Genomic DNA, 16,125 nt, shown 5'->3' with positions numbered 1-16,125 from the left:
TAGTTTTCTTCTCGAGGTCTAAATGGATCATATTTCATATTCAAAGACCGAACAATCATCGGGGTGTTTGTTGAGGTCGTTTTGTCCATGAAAAAGCGTTTTAACACTCTTTCAATGTAGTTAGACTGATGGACAAAAATACCATTATTTAAGTGCTCAATTTGCAATCTAAGACAAAATTTAGTTTGTCCAAGGTCTTTAATCTCAAATTCTTTCATCAAGTATTTTGAAGTTCTTTCAAGTTCATTTGGAGTTCCAATGATATTCAAGTCATCAACATAAATTGCAACAATTGCAAACCCTGATTGTGATCTCTTAATGAAAACACAAGGACTGATTTGATTATTCTTGAACTCTTTTTTCATAAGGTATTCACTAAGACGATTATACCACATCCTTCCAGACTGTTTTAATCCATAAAGTGACCTTTTTAATTTTATGGAAAGCAAATGTCTGGGCTTGTGGTTTTCTGGTAATTTTAGTCCATCTGGGACTTTCATATAAATGTCTGTATCAAGTGACCCATATAAATATGCGGTCACTACATCCATTAATCGCATCTTTAGTCCTTCTGAGACTGTCAAGCTTACTAGAAATCTTAACGTAGTTACATCAACTACGGGAGAATATGTCTCCTCATAATCAATCCCTGGAATTTGAGAAAAACTTTGGGCCACAAGTCTTGCCTTGTACCTAACAATTTCATTTTTCTCATTTTGTTTTCTCACAAATACCCATTTGTATTCAGCTGGCTTTACACCTTCTGGTGTAAGGGTTATTTTGCCAAATACTTCTCGTTTTTCGAGTGACTTTAACTCTGTCTGCATTGCCTCTTTCCACTTTGGCCAATCATGCTTGCAACGACATTCTTCCACTGTTCTTGGTTCACTATCATTTTCGTCAGATGCCATTTCAATTGCAATGGAATATGCAAATATATCATTTACGATAACATCATTTCTATTCCAATAATTCCTGGTAGAAACAAAATTTATTGAAGTTTCATTGTTATCGATGTCATGGTCATCTTGTTCATCCCCTTTCGGATTATCATCTTTTTCTTTATTCTCATCTGTATTTTGTCTTTCTTGATCTTCCGTATGGGGAATATTGTTGATCTCATCAGATCTTTTAAGTTTTCTTGGTTTAGTGTCTTTTGAACCAAGTGGTCTTCCACGCTTTCGGCGTGCTAGAGATTCATTTTCAGTGATCTTATCACCAGATGGAATTTCGATTCGTGCAGGGGCATTTTCAACTGGTATATGTGATTTTGTCACTTTCTTTGTATCTATAAATGCATAAGGCAGCTGATTTGCAATGCTTTGTAAATGAACAATTTTCTAAACTTCTTGTTCACACATATTTGTTCGTGGATCAAACATTGACAATTGTGTTGCATTCCAAATGAGTTCTATTTCTTTCTTTCGTGGGTCCACTTTCTCTCCCCCTAAGGCTGGGAATACTATCTCATTGAAATGACAGTCGACAAATCTAGCCGTAAATAAATCACCGGTCATTGGTTCAAGATATTTAATTATGGAGGGTGATTCAAACCCAACATAAAATTCCCGGCCTTCTTTGTGGACTCATCTTCGTTCGTTGGGGTGGAGCAATAGGAACATACACCGCACAACCAAAAATTTTTAGATGTGAGACATTAGGTTCTTGACCAAAAACTAATTGTAGTGGTGAGAACTTATGATAAGCAGTTGGCATGACCCCAAGCAGATGAAGGCAATTTTAATCTCATCAATAATGGCCTTGCAATCAATTATAGCTTCTTAATTAATGACTCAGCGAGGCCATTTTGTGTATGAACATGAGCTACTGGATGTTCTACAACAATTCCAATTGACATACAATAATCATTAAATGTTTGGGATGTAAATTCCCCAGAAATGTCAAGCCTTATTCTTTTTATTGTATGGTCTGGAAATTGTGCCCTTAATTTAATAATTTGAGCAAGAAGTTTTGCAAAAGCAACATTTCTACTGGACAAGAGACTTACATGTGACCATCGAGTTGAGGCATCAATTAATACCATAAAATATCATAATGGTCCACATGCAGGATTAATTGGTCCACAAATGTCTCCTTGAATCCTATCTAAAAATGTTGGAGATTCAGTAGCAATTTTGTTCATAGATGGCCTTATTATTAATTTGCCAAGTGAACATGCAGAGCATGTTAATTCATCTGATCGAGGGATTTTGACATTCCTAATTGAATGTCCTACTGAATTTGCTATTATCTTGTGCATCATTCTTGTACCAGGATGACCCAAACGATCATGCCATAAAGTTAGAAGATTCTTATTATCTAACTTCTGGTTAGATATCGAATTTATTTCAACTGGTCGTATATCTATAAGATATAACCCTGAAGAATATGCTGGCAATTTCTCATACACATGTTTCTTGCCATGTTTTTCTACCGTGAGGCATAAATATTCCTTTTGATCCACTATCATTGTTTCTAAATGAAAACCATTTTGACGCACATCTTTAAAGCTTATGAGATTTCTTCAAGATTTACTCGAATATAAAGCGTCATTAATGATTAATTTTGTTCCATTTGGGAGTATTATGCAAGCTTTTCCAGAACCTTCTATTAGCTTATCTGACCCATAAATGGTATTAACATTTGCTTGAAATAAACAATTTTAACTTTAAAAAATATTTTCTATCCTTCAGAATAGTGTGTGTTGTTCCACTGTCCAAAAGACATTGAAATTTGGAACCAACTTCGGGCAGATCCATATCTTCATAAAATAATAAGTATAAGATTAGTTTAAGATAATTAAATTGGACTTACTTTATTAATAATGAAAAGTTAAAAGTACATAACTCGAACATGAAAAACATAAAAGAAAAGTACATAAAGAAAACATAATACATATCACAGTAATTGATGAATTATCTAAACATGATTATTCTCTCCAATGGTAAATTCACCACCAGCTTCACCATTGTCTATGAGGAAATCAGACACATTAAGGCTAATTCTAGGGACATTTTCTTCATTAACGTAATTTGCTTTGACATGTTTTTCTTTCCCTTTAATGGAAGCCTGGTAAAGCTCTACCAAATGTTTTGTCGTACGACAAGTACGTCCCCAATGTCCAGTCATGCCACATCTATAACATGTGTCTTTTCCTTTTGTGGTGGCTTGATTTTTGTTTCCTTGTTGATGCCCCCTTTGAGTGTTGTTTCTGGGGGAGAAATGGCCTCTACCACGGCCATGACCACGTCCACGGCCACGTCCGCAGAAATTTCCACGACCTCTGCCACGGTTATTATATTTTCCACATTCACCTCTATGAGCAACATTTATCGCGGGTGGATTTGAGCTTTCTACAGCATCTGTTTCATTGAATGCTTGAGACCCAGTTGGTCTTAGGTTGTGATTCTTCAACAGAAGATCATTATTCTTTTCAGCAACCAATAATGTAGAAATAAGCTCTGAATATTTTGCAAAACCTCTTTCACGGTATTGCTGCTGCAATACAAGCAATGTTGTTAGCATGGAATGTAGAGAGTGTTTTCTCTATCATTTGCACTTCAGTGACTGGTTGATCACAATATCTCAATATTGATACAATTTTATATAGTGATGAATTATAATCACTGACAAATTTAAAGTCCTGAAATCTCATATTTGTCCACTCAAACTGTGCTGAAGGAAGTAGTACCCTTTTGTGGTGGTCATATCTTCCTTTCAGGCTATCCCATAGTTTTTTGGGATTTTCCACCATTAAATACTCAGTTTTTAAATTGTTATGTAAATGATGCCTTAAGAGAACTATAGCTTTTGCTTTCTCTTGATCAGTAGGAACTTTAACTTGAGCAGGGGCATCTTTTTCGTTTCCTGGGATGGTAATTTCTTTGATTGTATGTTCCAATCCCTGAGCCTTTAAATTCATTTGGGCATCAACTGTCCGTTCAAGATAATTATGTCCGGACAAGTCTAATACGTCAAATTGTCTTTTCATCAAGTCTCCCATTTTAACTAAAATCAAATAGATAATTATTATTAAGCCAATTAAGCAAGTGATAATTAGAGTAATCATAATAATAAGCCATTTAAAACATATTTTGCTTCTCCCCCTTGGGTTATTATTATGATTTACATAAAATTAAGCTAAAATAAAGCATGATAATTACGTTAGTTAAACAACAACAACAATAATAACAACAATAAAGATAATATTAACAATAAATACTACTACTATTCCTACCTCACCGACAACAATATCGACAATAATAATAATAATAATAATAATAATAATAATAATAATAATAATAATAATAATAATAATAATAATAACAACAACAACAACAATAATATTAATGACATACATTAATGATAAGACAAAAGGAACATTTATTATAACAAAATGCACTTATAATCTACCTAGAAGACAAAAGACTTGAAGTACTACGGAGATTACATGCATTAATTCCCTTTGTCGAAAAAATGAGCGCTACTTATGTAAAATGATGAACATCATCATTGCCATTAATAAAACTACTAGGGCCATAATTAAAACTAAGTATAGCTTTAATTTCCTTAAATCTTCTTCAAAGGTAAAGGGGTGTGGTGGTTGTCGGTTGTCGATGGGGAACATGGTGCGTGGCCGGAGTGAATGTAGGAAGAAGAAGAGGAAATAATTTGGGTAAAGTTTAAGGAGGGGATAAGGTTTGTATGGTGAAATAAAGGGGGTGTAATCCGCTTTTATAGGGGGGTGAATTATCCGTTGTAGTTTTACACAACTGTAAAAATATCACACAATGTTCTAGTAGACTGGTAAAATAATTGTAATCAAACTATTAATATTTATAAATGGAAAAGTATCACACTGGGATGCAAGCCGTAGTGGTCTGAGAACCCTAATCAATTCATGAGGTCAAGGGTTCGAAACTGAAAGAAACATAAAAAGTGTGTAATCTAAAATTAAATAAATAATATAAAGGTTGCATCATATTTTTATTTCATTTTAGTAATTATGCATAAGTATGTAAGTATGAACATGATTTGTGTGACCATGAAATTTACTCTATTAAAATGCATACAACAATTATTTCCCCATGCAAAAGTAATTATATGTTACTTTCTATAACCATGCATGAGAGTTACCAAACTAAATATCATAAATATAGTATGTATTGATATCCTCATTTTTATCAACATGGTTAATTATGTAAAGTAATTTTGTGGAGAAATATATTGTGAGTTTCTGGTATAGAGGGTCCCATATGGGCAACTATAGAGCATACTCCTCAAAATATATTTTGTGAAATAAATTGAAATCTTTCTAAATTGGATAATCGGTATAAGTATACCTGATTGAAGATGGTGCTGATAACGTGTTATAATTTATACATAGAGAGAGAGAGAAAAGGAAGTATTTTACTATCTGTAATATTATTGTACTACAAATGAAAATGAGAAAATGGGGTGAATTTGTAAATGCATTTCACCGTGTATTTATAGTAGAAACATGCTACTTCTACTAGCTATACACAAGTCATACATAGGTTACTAGGTTTGGAAAATATTGTCTATGCATTTAATGGTGTTATCTAAAAGATCAATAATTGTGTGGCATTCACACAATGACATAAGTTACTTCATAACAAGTATGTATTTATTTATTGTTTTGAATTTTTGAGTTGCTAGATATTTAAAAGGCCCAATTTCAAGATGGCTCAGCTCACCTCATCGTGTGTTGTGGACTTGTGGAGAATGTGGACTTGGTTTTGCTTTTTTTCTTTTGGGTGCAAATGTGGAGTTGAAGTTTTTTTATACTACTTCATCCTTTTCCTTTTGTTTTTAACGTTTAAAATGATAATTATGTGCGGCTTTTTAAGAAATTGCATAAAGGTATATTAGAATAATTCAATCTTTTATACGAAGTATAATTTAAGAGTTGTTTTTGCAACTTCTCACCACAACAGTCTAATTATTGAATAGAGCAATTCTATGCATTATATATATATATATGTATATATATATATATGTATATATATATATATGTATATTATATATTATATATATATATATATATATATATATATTATATATATATATATATATATATATATATATAACCTTATTGTTTCGGGGTTTTCTGATGTCCTGCGGGAGAGTTACAATACCGAGACTGGAACCGGACGCATGTACCTGCAAAACAACGAAGACTCCTTGTGGTAGGAGCTCCGCCTCCAACGGTCAAGTTAGTACTTGTTTGAGGAGTAATAAATGCGGAAATAAAAGGTGAGAGATCTGGTTCCTCTAGGGGAGAAGTGATCAATGTGTTCTAGGCTCTCTAGGTTAGAGTAGTCAATTGCTCGATTTGCGTAATCTTGGTTCTCTCTTTTTGTGTTCCCCTCTTAATGAGGATTAAGAGAGGTATTTATAGCCTCGGGAAACGTGCCAATCTAGGTTTAGGTTAACCTTGGGCCGATTGGGCTTCCCTCGGAAGTTGGGCCTAGGAGGCCGGGTTCTCCAGTAGGCATGGAGCATGCCATTTGTCATGGCATAATAGGTCCAAGGTGGACAAATAAGCGCGTGCCACGTGGCAAGCCCTGAGAGGTCCAATTGGGGGACACTTGGCAGGACCTGATTGGCCCACGTGGCGCATTCCGATTGGTGGGATCAAAATCCCCTAATCATTTGCCCCTCACAGGTGGCACGTGGCTGGTCACGTGTTACCTGTGACAGGTGTCGCCCTGTAACAGGCGTCGGCCTGCTACAGGTGTCACTTGGCGAAAGGCCGACAGATTCTCCCGCCAAAATTTTGAACTCTGGAAGTGACCCTTCGCCTTCTCATTTCGCCTATATAAGGGAGTGTTGACTTTAGTTATTTTCATACTTGAGAACTTTGTGAAAGAACATTCGGACCCCTGAACTTGCTCTGACAATTTGGAACTTTTCTGCCTACCTCCTGCTCTGACAAGCCGACTGCTTAGGATTTTCAGAACTTCATCAATCGTCATTCATTCAGGTAACCGTCGGTTCTTTTACTCTTAATTTTCTTGTTTTTTAATTTCTTTTTGAAATGGTACCACGGAAGCACACGACACGGCCTAGGTTAGTGATCAGCCGGTCACCGGGGACGGCTGAATCTAGGACTAGGAGTGCCGCCTGCCCTTTTCCGGACCCATCTTCGCCCTTTATACATAGTCCAACTGTATCTGTGTCTATGCAGAACGTGATGGCCAGGACAAAAAAGACTGCCAGGATATCGAACTCAGACGGCTCCTCCCAAAGGGTGCCAATAAGTGAAACATCCGACCAGGCGCCAGATGTGGAAGTGGAACAAAGCGGCTTGAAAGCCGGCAACTCTACCTTCTCTCCTGCTCCTTTAAACGGACAGGAGGCGGGCCCCTCCGAGAGAAGGGAGGAGTCGTCCTCTTCGGACTCGTCAGAGGACGAGTCCGAGTCTAGCTCTTCTGGCCATACTTCTCTGGACACAGAAGAGAAAAACAGTCGTCTTCAAGAGGCGAGACTTTCTCACGCAGTGGAGAAGGGGATAATTGGGCGGAGCCTTCCGCATCTCACCGAGAGAAAAATACCCCCTACTACTGCAAGGTACCTAGGGGCCGGATCACGGCCATGCAAGAGAAGGTGGGGAGCTTTATCGCAAACCACACAATGGGCCCCGGCTTCTTAGTGTTCGTGCCGGATCCAGAAGACACAGTCGTCTGGCCGGCTGGTACTAGTTATGATAGCGCCTGCTTTGGCTGCTACGAGGCGGCTATCAAGGCTGGGCTGCGCTTCCTACTCCATCCGGCTGTTCAGCGGATTTTGGATGGGTATGAGTTGGGGTTATGGCAGTTAGCCCCGAACTCCTGGGTCAACGTACTCGGCTATGTGGCCGAGTGCGAACTGCACGGGGTGGAGCCGAACTTCGAGGCTTTCGCCCACATGAACTACCTCAGCCGGACCCCTAAGGCAGGCGGTACCGGCTGGTATCAATTGACGAGCCACAGGGGCTACCTCATGTCAAGAGGCAAAGCAAACAAGTGGAAGGACTGGCGGAGCACCTTCCTCATCATTGAGAGTTCAGACAAAGAACTGAACAAGCGCCTAAACAGGTGGAACAGGAATCCGCCCCTTCTTGCAGGCGGCCGCAGCATGCCGCCTGTTCCCCCAAAGGCTAAGAGAGAGATCCTTGATAAAGGACTCTTTAAGGTAGAGTCGAGGGTCGACTCTACTACAGGGGTACGAGAGCAAGTGCCCCTGCACTGCGTCCCGAGCTTCAAATGGCTCTACGACGAGTACTTTCTGGCCGCCTGTGGCCTCAGCAGTCGGTGCTCAAGAGGTAGCCGGCCTGTCGAACACTCTGTTGTTGCGCACAATTCTTATTATGAATGTTATTGACTTTGCTTTTTTTGTTTTTGTAGCGGACGCCATGAGTAAAATAACCGCTTCAAAGACTGCGGCGGCCATGTTGCGGGCCTCGATCTTGCAACAGTCGTCAACCGACTCCCCCAACAAGGGGGCACCCTTGGTGAGCTTTGAACTTTTCTCACTTGTTGGAGTTGTAGTTGTGTATATACTAACTTTTCTTCTTTTTTAGACGGGCACTCCAAGAGCTTCGTCCTCCCAGCAGCCGGACCCCAAGGCCCGGAGGACGACTGTCTCGAGCTCTCCTGGTTCTGCCAGGAAACGTGCGGCGGCTGAGAAACAGCCGGCCGCATCCTCTAAAACTCCAGTTGGGCCGCCTAAAGGTATGAAATTGGCCTTGTATATTATAGACCTTTCTCGTTTTTTTTTTTTTTTTTTTTTTTTTGTCTAATCCATTCGTTTATGCTTGATGCAGCCGGCCCTCAGGAGCCTGACTTGGTCGAAATGGCCAAATCAATGATCCAGGCTGTACCTCCAGCTGAAAGAGAGGCGGTCAGGGGTGTCGGCACCCTTGACCTGGACGGAATTGCAGGGGTCCTTGCTGAGGTATACTTAGTCTATTTTTGAATACTTTTTCTATGACGCCTGCTTTCTTTATGTTTTGACAACTGACGCCTGCTTTTTTTTTTTACTTAGGCCCTGCTCCGAGTGAACGGCCTTCGCAAGCCGCTTGCTCAGAAGAACAAAGAGGTAAAGGCTGCGAAAGCTATGGCCGCCTCTGACTGTGACAAGGCAATGTTTCAAATTGCCCAAAATGAGGTTCTGACGATTGATCTTCTTTATTATCAGGCGCAGGCTACCGCCGCTATCAAGGCTGAGTTGGAGGCGGCCCAGAAAAGGAATGGCGAGCTGGAGGCGACCATCAACGCCCTAAAGACCGAGCTAAGGCCTCTCCGCCATAAGATGTCTTCCTACGAAGCCATGGAGAAATCTTTGGCGGCTGTTAAGGAACGCCTGGTGACCCAGGAGAGGAGTCTGGTGAAGGAGCTCTCGGAGAAGGCCGAGCAAGAGAAGAAGGAGCTGGTCAGGGAGATGATGGAAGACTCTGCCCAAATTCAGCGCATGACCTGGGGCCGCCTCTTCCCTAGTGCGGACTTTGCCTCTTGGGAGAAAACTTACCGCCAGTGTTCTGATACATATAATCAGGAGATCCTGGCGGCTGCTGAGGAAGAGGCGCTGGAAGAGGAGGAGGAGGAGGAGCCGGTAGTGGCGCTGGTGCCGCTTGGGGGTAATGCATCAAGGAAAGATGCAGTTGAAGCCGAGTCAAGCAAGAAAAGTGCTGATCAGGCGGCAACTGCTAATGTTGACGATCTGCCCCCTTCATAAGCTCAATGTATTCTTTTCACGGCCTGCGTGCCGTTTGATTTGTATTTACCCGGCCATGGGGCCGGGGCTTTGAATATTTTGCCGGTCTTCGATGACCGGCCTTCTTTTGATGAATATACATATTTTTTCTTCAAATTTACTCAAGTATTGAATATCCAGATATCCAATTGTATGCTATACCGACTGTTTTGCATGGCCGATTGTTGCACAGGTACGTATAGTTAGTCACGCCGCCTATGCCCCTGGACGACTGGTTGTCTTCTTCCAGGCTAGACGATCAGTCGGCCATTTGTTCAATCGGTCTCTTTATTTGCAAAATTCACCAAGTAGGAACGTGATTTCCTGCCTGTCATTTTTTAGGCTAGAGACTTTAGGCCGTCTAGGCCGACTGTTCAATTTACTAAGTTTGATACTTAGTTTATTTCGTTAGGGGTTGGTTGGTCGTCTGCTTTGGCGGCTGCATAGAAGCAGGCGTTAAATAGGACGTCCAACCAAAGTAGGTACGCCTGTTTGGTTACAAACGGCAGTGTTAAGTATAGACAACCTAGTAAGAGTAGTAGACGAGCACCTCTGTTTACCAAAAAACAGGCGGACTCCTCATACCTTTTAGGTTCCATGCTAAGTTTGAGAGTGACTATGAGTTAACATGGGAGTTACTCAGTCTCCGTCATTCTTTAGCTTGAGTAGTAGAGGTATCAGGCGGTGGAGGCCGGCTGATCCCCTTGATTCGCCAATGTTTGTTGGCTATTAACTCAAGAGGTACCCCCTGAATTTATCCCAAGTAATACAGGGGGTCATCCGACTCAGATGTCAACTGCTACCACTGGTTTGGTTAGTGATAGAGTTATCCTTATCTCAGAAACGGCTACGTGGTTGCCCTTGGGGACAGTCGTATAGGTGTCGTGTAATTAGTTTACAGAACAATGTTCCACCCAAAAGGGAGCTGCTCTCTGCGACGAATTTCATCCGGAAGGATGCCGCCGGACGCCTGCTATAATGTTGGGACAGGTCGAATTGAATTTAAAGATTGGATCAGCTGGCTAGGCGCCTGGACTGATCATTCGGCTTGTTGCCTTGGTTAGTTCTTGGTGAACGTAGGTGCTAAGTTTAGAGGAGGGTAGCCGCCTGTTTAGGCACAGGGTCGGCCAGGCCCTGAAAATTTTTAGCTAAGTATAGGAGAATAGCCGTCTGCTTTGAAGTCAGTCGGCAATCTTCTATAGAGAGTAGCCGACTGTATGTCCAGACGACATGCCCCTCTGGTGATAGCGTGAAATACTGAATGGAGAGTAGCCGACTGTAGATGTACAGGCGGCATGCCCCTCTGAAGATGTAAATAAAATACTCAATGGAGAGTAAGAATTTAAGCATGGAGAGTAGCCGACTGTTTGTCAGTCGGCATGCCCCTCTTAAGTACAAAATTGAATATCAAGTATGCAAACTTTATTAAGTAGTCCTTGACTTTACATCATTCAAAATAAATATTTCTTGAGATTATCTACATTCCAAGTTCGAGGCAACGGTTGGCCGTCTAGTGTTTCCAGACGGTAGGTACCGTCCCTGACTTTTGCATAGATTCGGTAGGGTCCTTCCCAATTGGGAGTTAGTTTGCCAGACTCATTAGCCCTTCCAACTGCTTCCATTTTTCTAAGTACAAAGTCTCCCACTTTGAGTGGACGCCTATGTACCTTTTTGTTGTATGATCTAGTCATTCTCAGGCGGTAAATTTCATGGCGCAGGACAGCATTGCCCCTCTTTTCAGGGAGTGAGTCTAATGCCAGGCGCATGGCCTCCCAGTTTGCCTCTTCGTCGTATAACATTACTCGAAGAGTCGGCTCGTAGTGTTCTATTGGAAGAACAGCTTCCGCACCATAAGTCAGGAGGAATGGAGTTTCTCCAGTCGCCCCTTTTTCAGTCGTCCTAATGGCCCAGAGAACATGTGGTAATTCATCCGCCCATAGGCCGCCTGCTCGTTCAATCTTTTTCTTGAGACCGTCTGAGATTATTTTATTAAAAGCTTCTACTTGGCCGTTTGCTTGTGGACGGCCGACAGATGCAAAATGGTGTGCAATTCCTTGGTCACCCAACCAGCTTTTGAGAACAGGCGTCTCAAATTGAGGACCATTATCAAAAACCATAGACATGGGAACCCCGAACCGAGTGATGATATTTTTCCAGATGAATGAAATTACATCCTTCGTCTTGATTCCCTTTACAGCCTCCGCCTCCACCCATTTAGTGAAGTAGTCGACGGCAACAAGTATGTACCTCCTTCCGCCTGTAGCAGGCGTGTATGGACCCAGAATATCCATGCCCCACTTAGCAAACGGAAGTGGGCTTTGAATGGTAGTGAGGTCAGTAGCCGGACGGTGAATTAGTTTGCCAAACCTTTGGCACTTGTCACATTTTTTCACCATCTCCATCGCATCTGCTTCTAAGGTAGGCCAGAAGTAGCCCTGACGCCTTGCTCGTTGAGCAAGCGTCCTTCCGCCTATATGGGAAGCACAGTAACCAGAGTGGAGATCGTCTAATATCTCTCGCCCTTTTTCTGGAGTAACACATTTTAAGAAGGGTTGAAGGTACCCCCTTTTGTGAAGCTCTCCTTTTATCATTTCAAAACTGGTTGCTCGTTTTTTTAGTACTGCCGCCTGATGATGATCATCCGGCAGAGTACCGTTTGTCAGATATGCCCTAATTGAATCCATCCAGGTTGAGCTTCTGTCTAAGATTCCAATAGGGTCTTCTTCAATGCTTCTCCTCTCCATTACCTCCCAAAAAACAGTTCGAGGAGTATCACAGGAGGCGGACGATGCTAATTTTGAAAGTGCATCCGCCTGGTTGTTTTCTGACCTTGGAACTTGGGTCAGATGGAAATCCTCAAGGGAGCCGACTGCTTGTCGGACCGCCTGTAAATACTTGATCATGGACGGATGGGTTGCTTCATATTCACCATTATACTGACTCACTATCAGTTGTGAATCGGAACAGGCGTCTATTTTTCTTGCCCCTGCCGCCTTGCACATGCGGATACCGGCTAGTAAAGCTTCATATTCTGCCTCATTGTTTGAGGCCTGAAAACTGAAGCGTAGAGCATACTCGTACCTGTCGCCTTCTGGCGACTGACATATGACGCCTGCTCCACAACCATTTGAAGTAGAGCTCCCATCCACATATACCTTCCAGACTTGGTCTGGAGATTGAGAGTCAGGTGGACGAGTCATCTCAACAATAAAGTCAGCAAAGGCTTGACCCTTCACTGCTTTTCTAGGCTCGAAGGTAACTTCGAGGCTTTGTATTTCTATGGCCCATTTGATCATTCGGCCTGACGACTCCATGACGGTCAGGGGCCGCTTGATAGGTTGGTCTGTATACACGACGACTGCATGTGCTAAAAAGTATGGCTTTAATTTCTTAACAGCCATGAAGAGTGCAAGACCAAATTTCTCTACTAAGGGATACCTCAACTCCGCATTCTTCAGTACATGACTGACAAAGTAGACCGGGAGCTGACAGCCGTCTCTTTCAGCAAGAAGTACAACGCTTAGTGCATGATCAGAGACGGCCAGGTACATGTAGAGTACTTCTTTGGGCAAAGGGCTAACCAGCCTCGGCAAGGAATGCAAATGAATCTTTAATTTCTGGAAGGCCGCTTCAGCATCCGGCCCCCATTCAAACCTTGCCTTTTTCTTAATTGCCTGGAAAAAGTATAGGCATTTGTCGCCTGATCGGCTTAGAAACCTTCCCAAGGCCGCCAGACAACCTGTTAACTTCTGAACCTCTCGGACGGTACGGGGCGACTGCATGTCGATGACCGCCTGTACCTTCTCAGGGTTCGCCTCTATTCCTCTCTGATTGATAAGGAATCCGAGAAATTTCCCAGACTCAACTCCAAAGACACATTTCTTGGGATTGAGCATGACATGGTGCCGCCTGAGTGTGGCGAAAGTTTCTCGGAGGTCCGTCAGATGATCTTTCTGTAGTTTAGTCTTGACAATCATATCATCAATGTATGCCTCGACATTTCTCCCAATTTGATCAAAGAACACAGTGTTTATCATTCGCTGGAAGGTGGCCGGGGCATTTTTCAGACCAAACGGCATGACCGTGTAACAGTATAACCCCTGATCAGTGACGAAGGCCGTCTTCTCCTGATCTTTCTTCCATAAAGGAATTTGATGGAAACCAGAGTAGGCGTCCATAAAGCTCATCAAAGCATGGCCGGCTGTTGAGTCGACCAGGTTATCAATTTTTGGCAGAGGATAACTGTCTTTGGGGCACGCTTTGTTTAAGTCTGTGTAGTCGACACACATTCGCCAGGTGCCATTCGGCTTTTTAACAAGCACCACATTTGCAACCCAGTCTGGGAAGTAACATTACCGAATGAACCCTGCATCAAGTAGTTTTTTAACTTCGGCGGCTGCCGCCTGACTTCTTTCTTCGCCATGATTCCGCTTTTTCTGCCTTACCGGCTTCTTTTTTGGATCCACGGCCAGTTTATGTACCGCCAGATCAGGACTTATGCCTGGCATTTCATGGACTTCAAATGCGAAGAGGTCCTTGTATTCTTTCAATACTTTTTGAAAGTCGTCACCTAAGTCTCTTAGAGCAACCGTCCCAACTTTGACAGTTCGGTCAGGACGAGAGTCATCTAAGATCAGATCCGTATGCTCACCAGCCGGCTGAGGGCGGAATTCATCCGACCGCTCCTCTGCCAATGATTGCTATTTCTTGTCTTTTCTTGCAGCCTCCGGCTGGGATGCCTTTCTCTTCTTGCCACCTGCTTTTTGCACAGGCGCATTCTCCTTGACATTATCAAGGTCTGCTTTTCCACCACCTGACCCAGCGGCCATAGCAGTGGGCTTGATATCCGAGAGATAACACTCTCGGGCCATCTTCTGATGTCCCTTTAGGGAGCCGACTGTTCCATTATCCCTCTCAAACTTGAGCAGCATAAGAGATGGGATTATAACAGCTTTAGAATTATTCAGGGTGGGTCGTCCCAGAATCATGTTGTAGGCCGAGAGCTCGTCTACTACCAGAAACCAGACTACCATGTGTCGTCCTTCCCCTTTCTCGCCCAGGCGGATGGGTAAATCTACTCGTCCCACTGGGTGGACGACTCCCCCTCCAAACCCTACTAGAGGGTGGGATACCGGGTGTATAGTGTCAGCCTGATATTTGAGCTTCGACAGACATTTGCTACTGATGAGATCTGAGGAGCTTCCGGTATCTATGAGGATCCGGCCAACTCTTTGGTTGGCCACTTTACATTCAATAACGATGGGGTCGTCATGCGGCCCTCGTACCCCTCCTAGATCTTCCTCAGTGATGACAATCTCAGGAAACGAATATTTGGAGGACCGCTCTTGGTGAACGGAATTTATATCTAACCGCCTGATATTGTCTTTGTTGCCCCTAATAGTGGGGCCGCCTCCCGAGAAGCCGCCTGCAATGGTGTAGACGACTGCATCATCCGTATCAGAGCTGTCGGCCTGTTGATTCTTTTTGGCCGACTGCTTTTTCGAGGAAGTGTTCCCCGTGGATTTCTTGATATAAGAGTCAAGATCCCCTTGCTCAGCCAGGCAGTCCAGATACCGCATGAGGCTGATGCATTCTTTGCTTGCTGAACCATGTTGCGGGCCTCGATCTTGCAACAGTCGTCAACCGACTCCCCCAACAAGGGGGCACCCTTCGTGAGCTTTGAACCTTTCATGGGGACCGGCTTCTCAATTGAGATCCGTCCCTTGATTTCTTTTAGGATAGCTTGGCTGTCCTTGTTAAACACATACTTTGGGGAGTATGGTTTGAATTCTTTTTTCTTTTTCTGGGACGGCTGCTTAGAGGAATCAGCCACCCAGACCTCTTTTCTTTTCTCATCTTTGTTGGACGACTGCTTCTGTCGTCCTTCTCTTTTGTCAGACCTTTTCCAGTCCGACTGTTTTGTATTGCAAAGATCAGTCGTCTGTATATAGGCTTCTACTTCAATCAAGGCCTCTTGAAGAGTCGCCACCCTCTTTCGGACCAAATCAAATTTGAAGGTCGACCCGTCTTTGAGACCTCTGAAAAAGTCAGTATAGGCTACTTCATCCGGTAACCCCTGAATCTGTATTCTCATCAGGTTAAACCGCCTGATGTAAGAACGAAGCCCCTCCTTCTCGCCCTGCTGAATTGTCCCCAAGTCAAGGGTCGTCTTCTTCGCAGGGATGTTCATGGCGAAGTTGGAGGTGAATAAGTAAGCAAGCGTCTTGAAATTATTTACACAACCAGTCGGCAGGTTGCCGAACCATTGTTGTGCAATTCCTTTAAGAGTCGCTGGGAAACACTTGCACCAGGTGGGATCATCCAACCCTTGAAGGTACATCAGGTTGGTGAATGCCATCAGATGGTCTT

General features: G+C 42.8%; 1 protein-coding gene across 1 annotated transcript; it reads right to left on the bottom strand.

Annotated features, from left to right (window-relative positions):
- Positions 1–2,919: 2,919 nt before the first annotated feature.
- LOC110703857 lies at positions 2,920–4,003 on the bottom strand. Its single transcript, XM_021881635.1, has 2 exons — positions 3,632–4,003; positions 2,920–3,498 (listed from the first exon to the last, which is right to left on the bottom strand). The coding sequence occupies exons 1-2, from the start codon at positions 4,001–4,003 to the stop codon at positions 2,920–2,922; spliced, it is 951 nt and encodes a 316-aa protein (XP_021737327.1).
- Between the last annotated feature and the right edge of the window lie 12,122 nt (positions 4,004–16,125).

This window comes from Chenopodium quinoa, unplaced genomic scaffold (assembly GCF_001683475.1).
Source record: "Chenopodium quinoa cultivar QQ74 unplaced genomic scaffold, ASM168347v1, whole genome shotgun sequence".
NCBI classification, from domain to species: Eukaryota; Viridiplantae; Streptophyta; class Magnoliopsida; order Caryophyllales; family Amaranthaceae; genus Chenopodium; species Chenopodium quinoa.
This window is presented reverse-complemented; position numbering and strand designations above follow the sequence as displayed.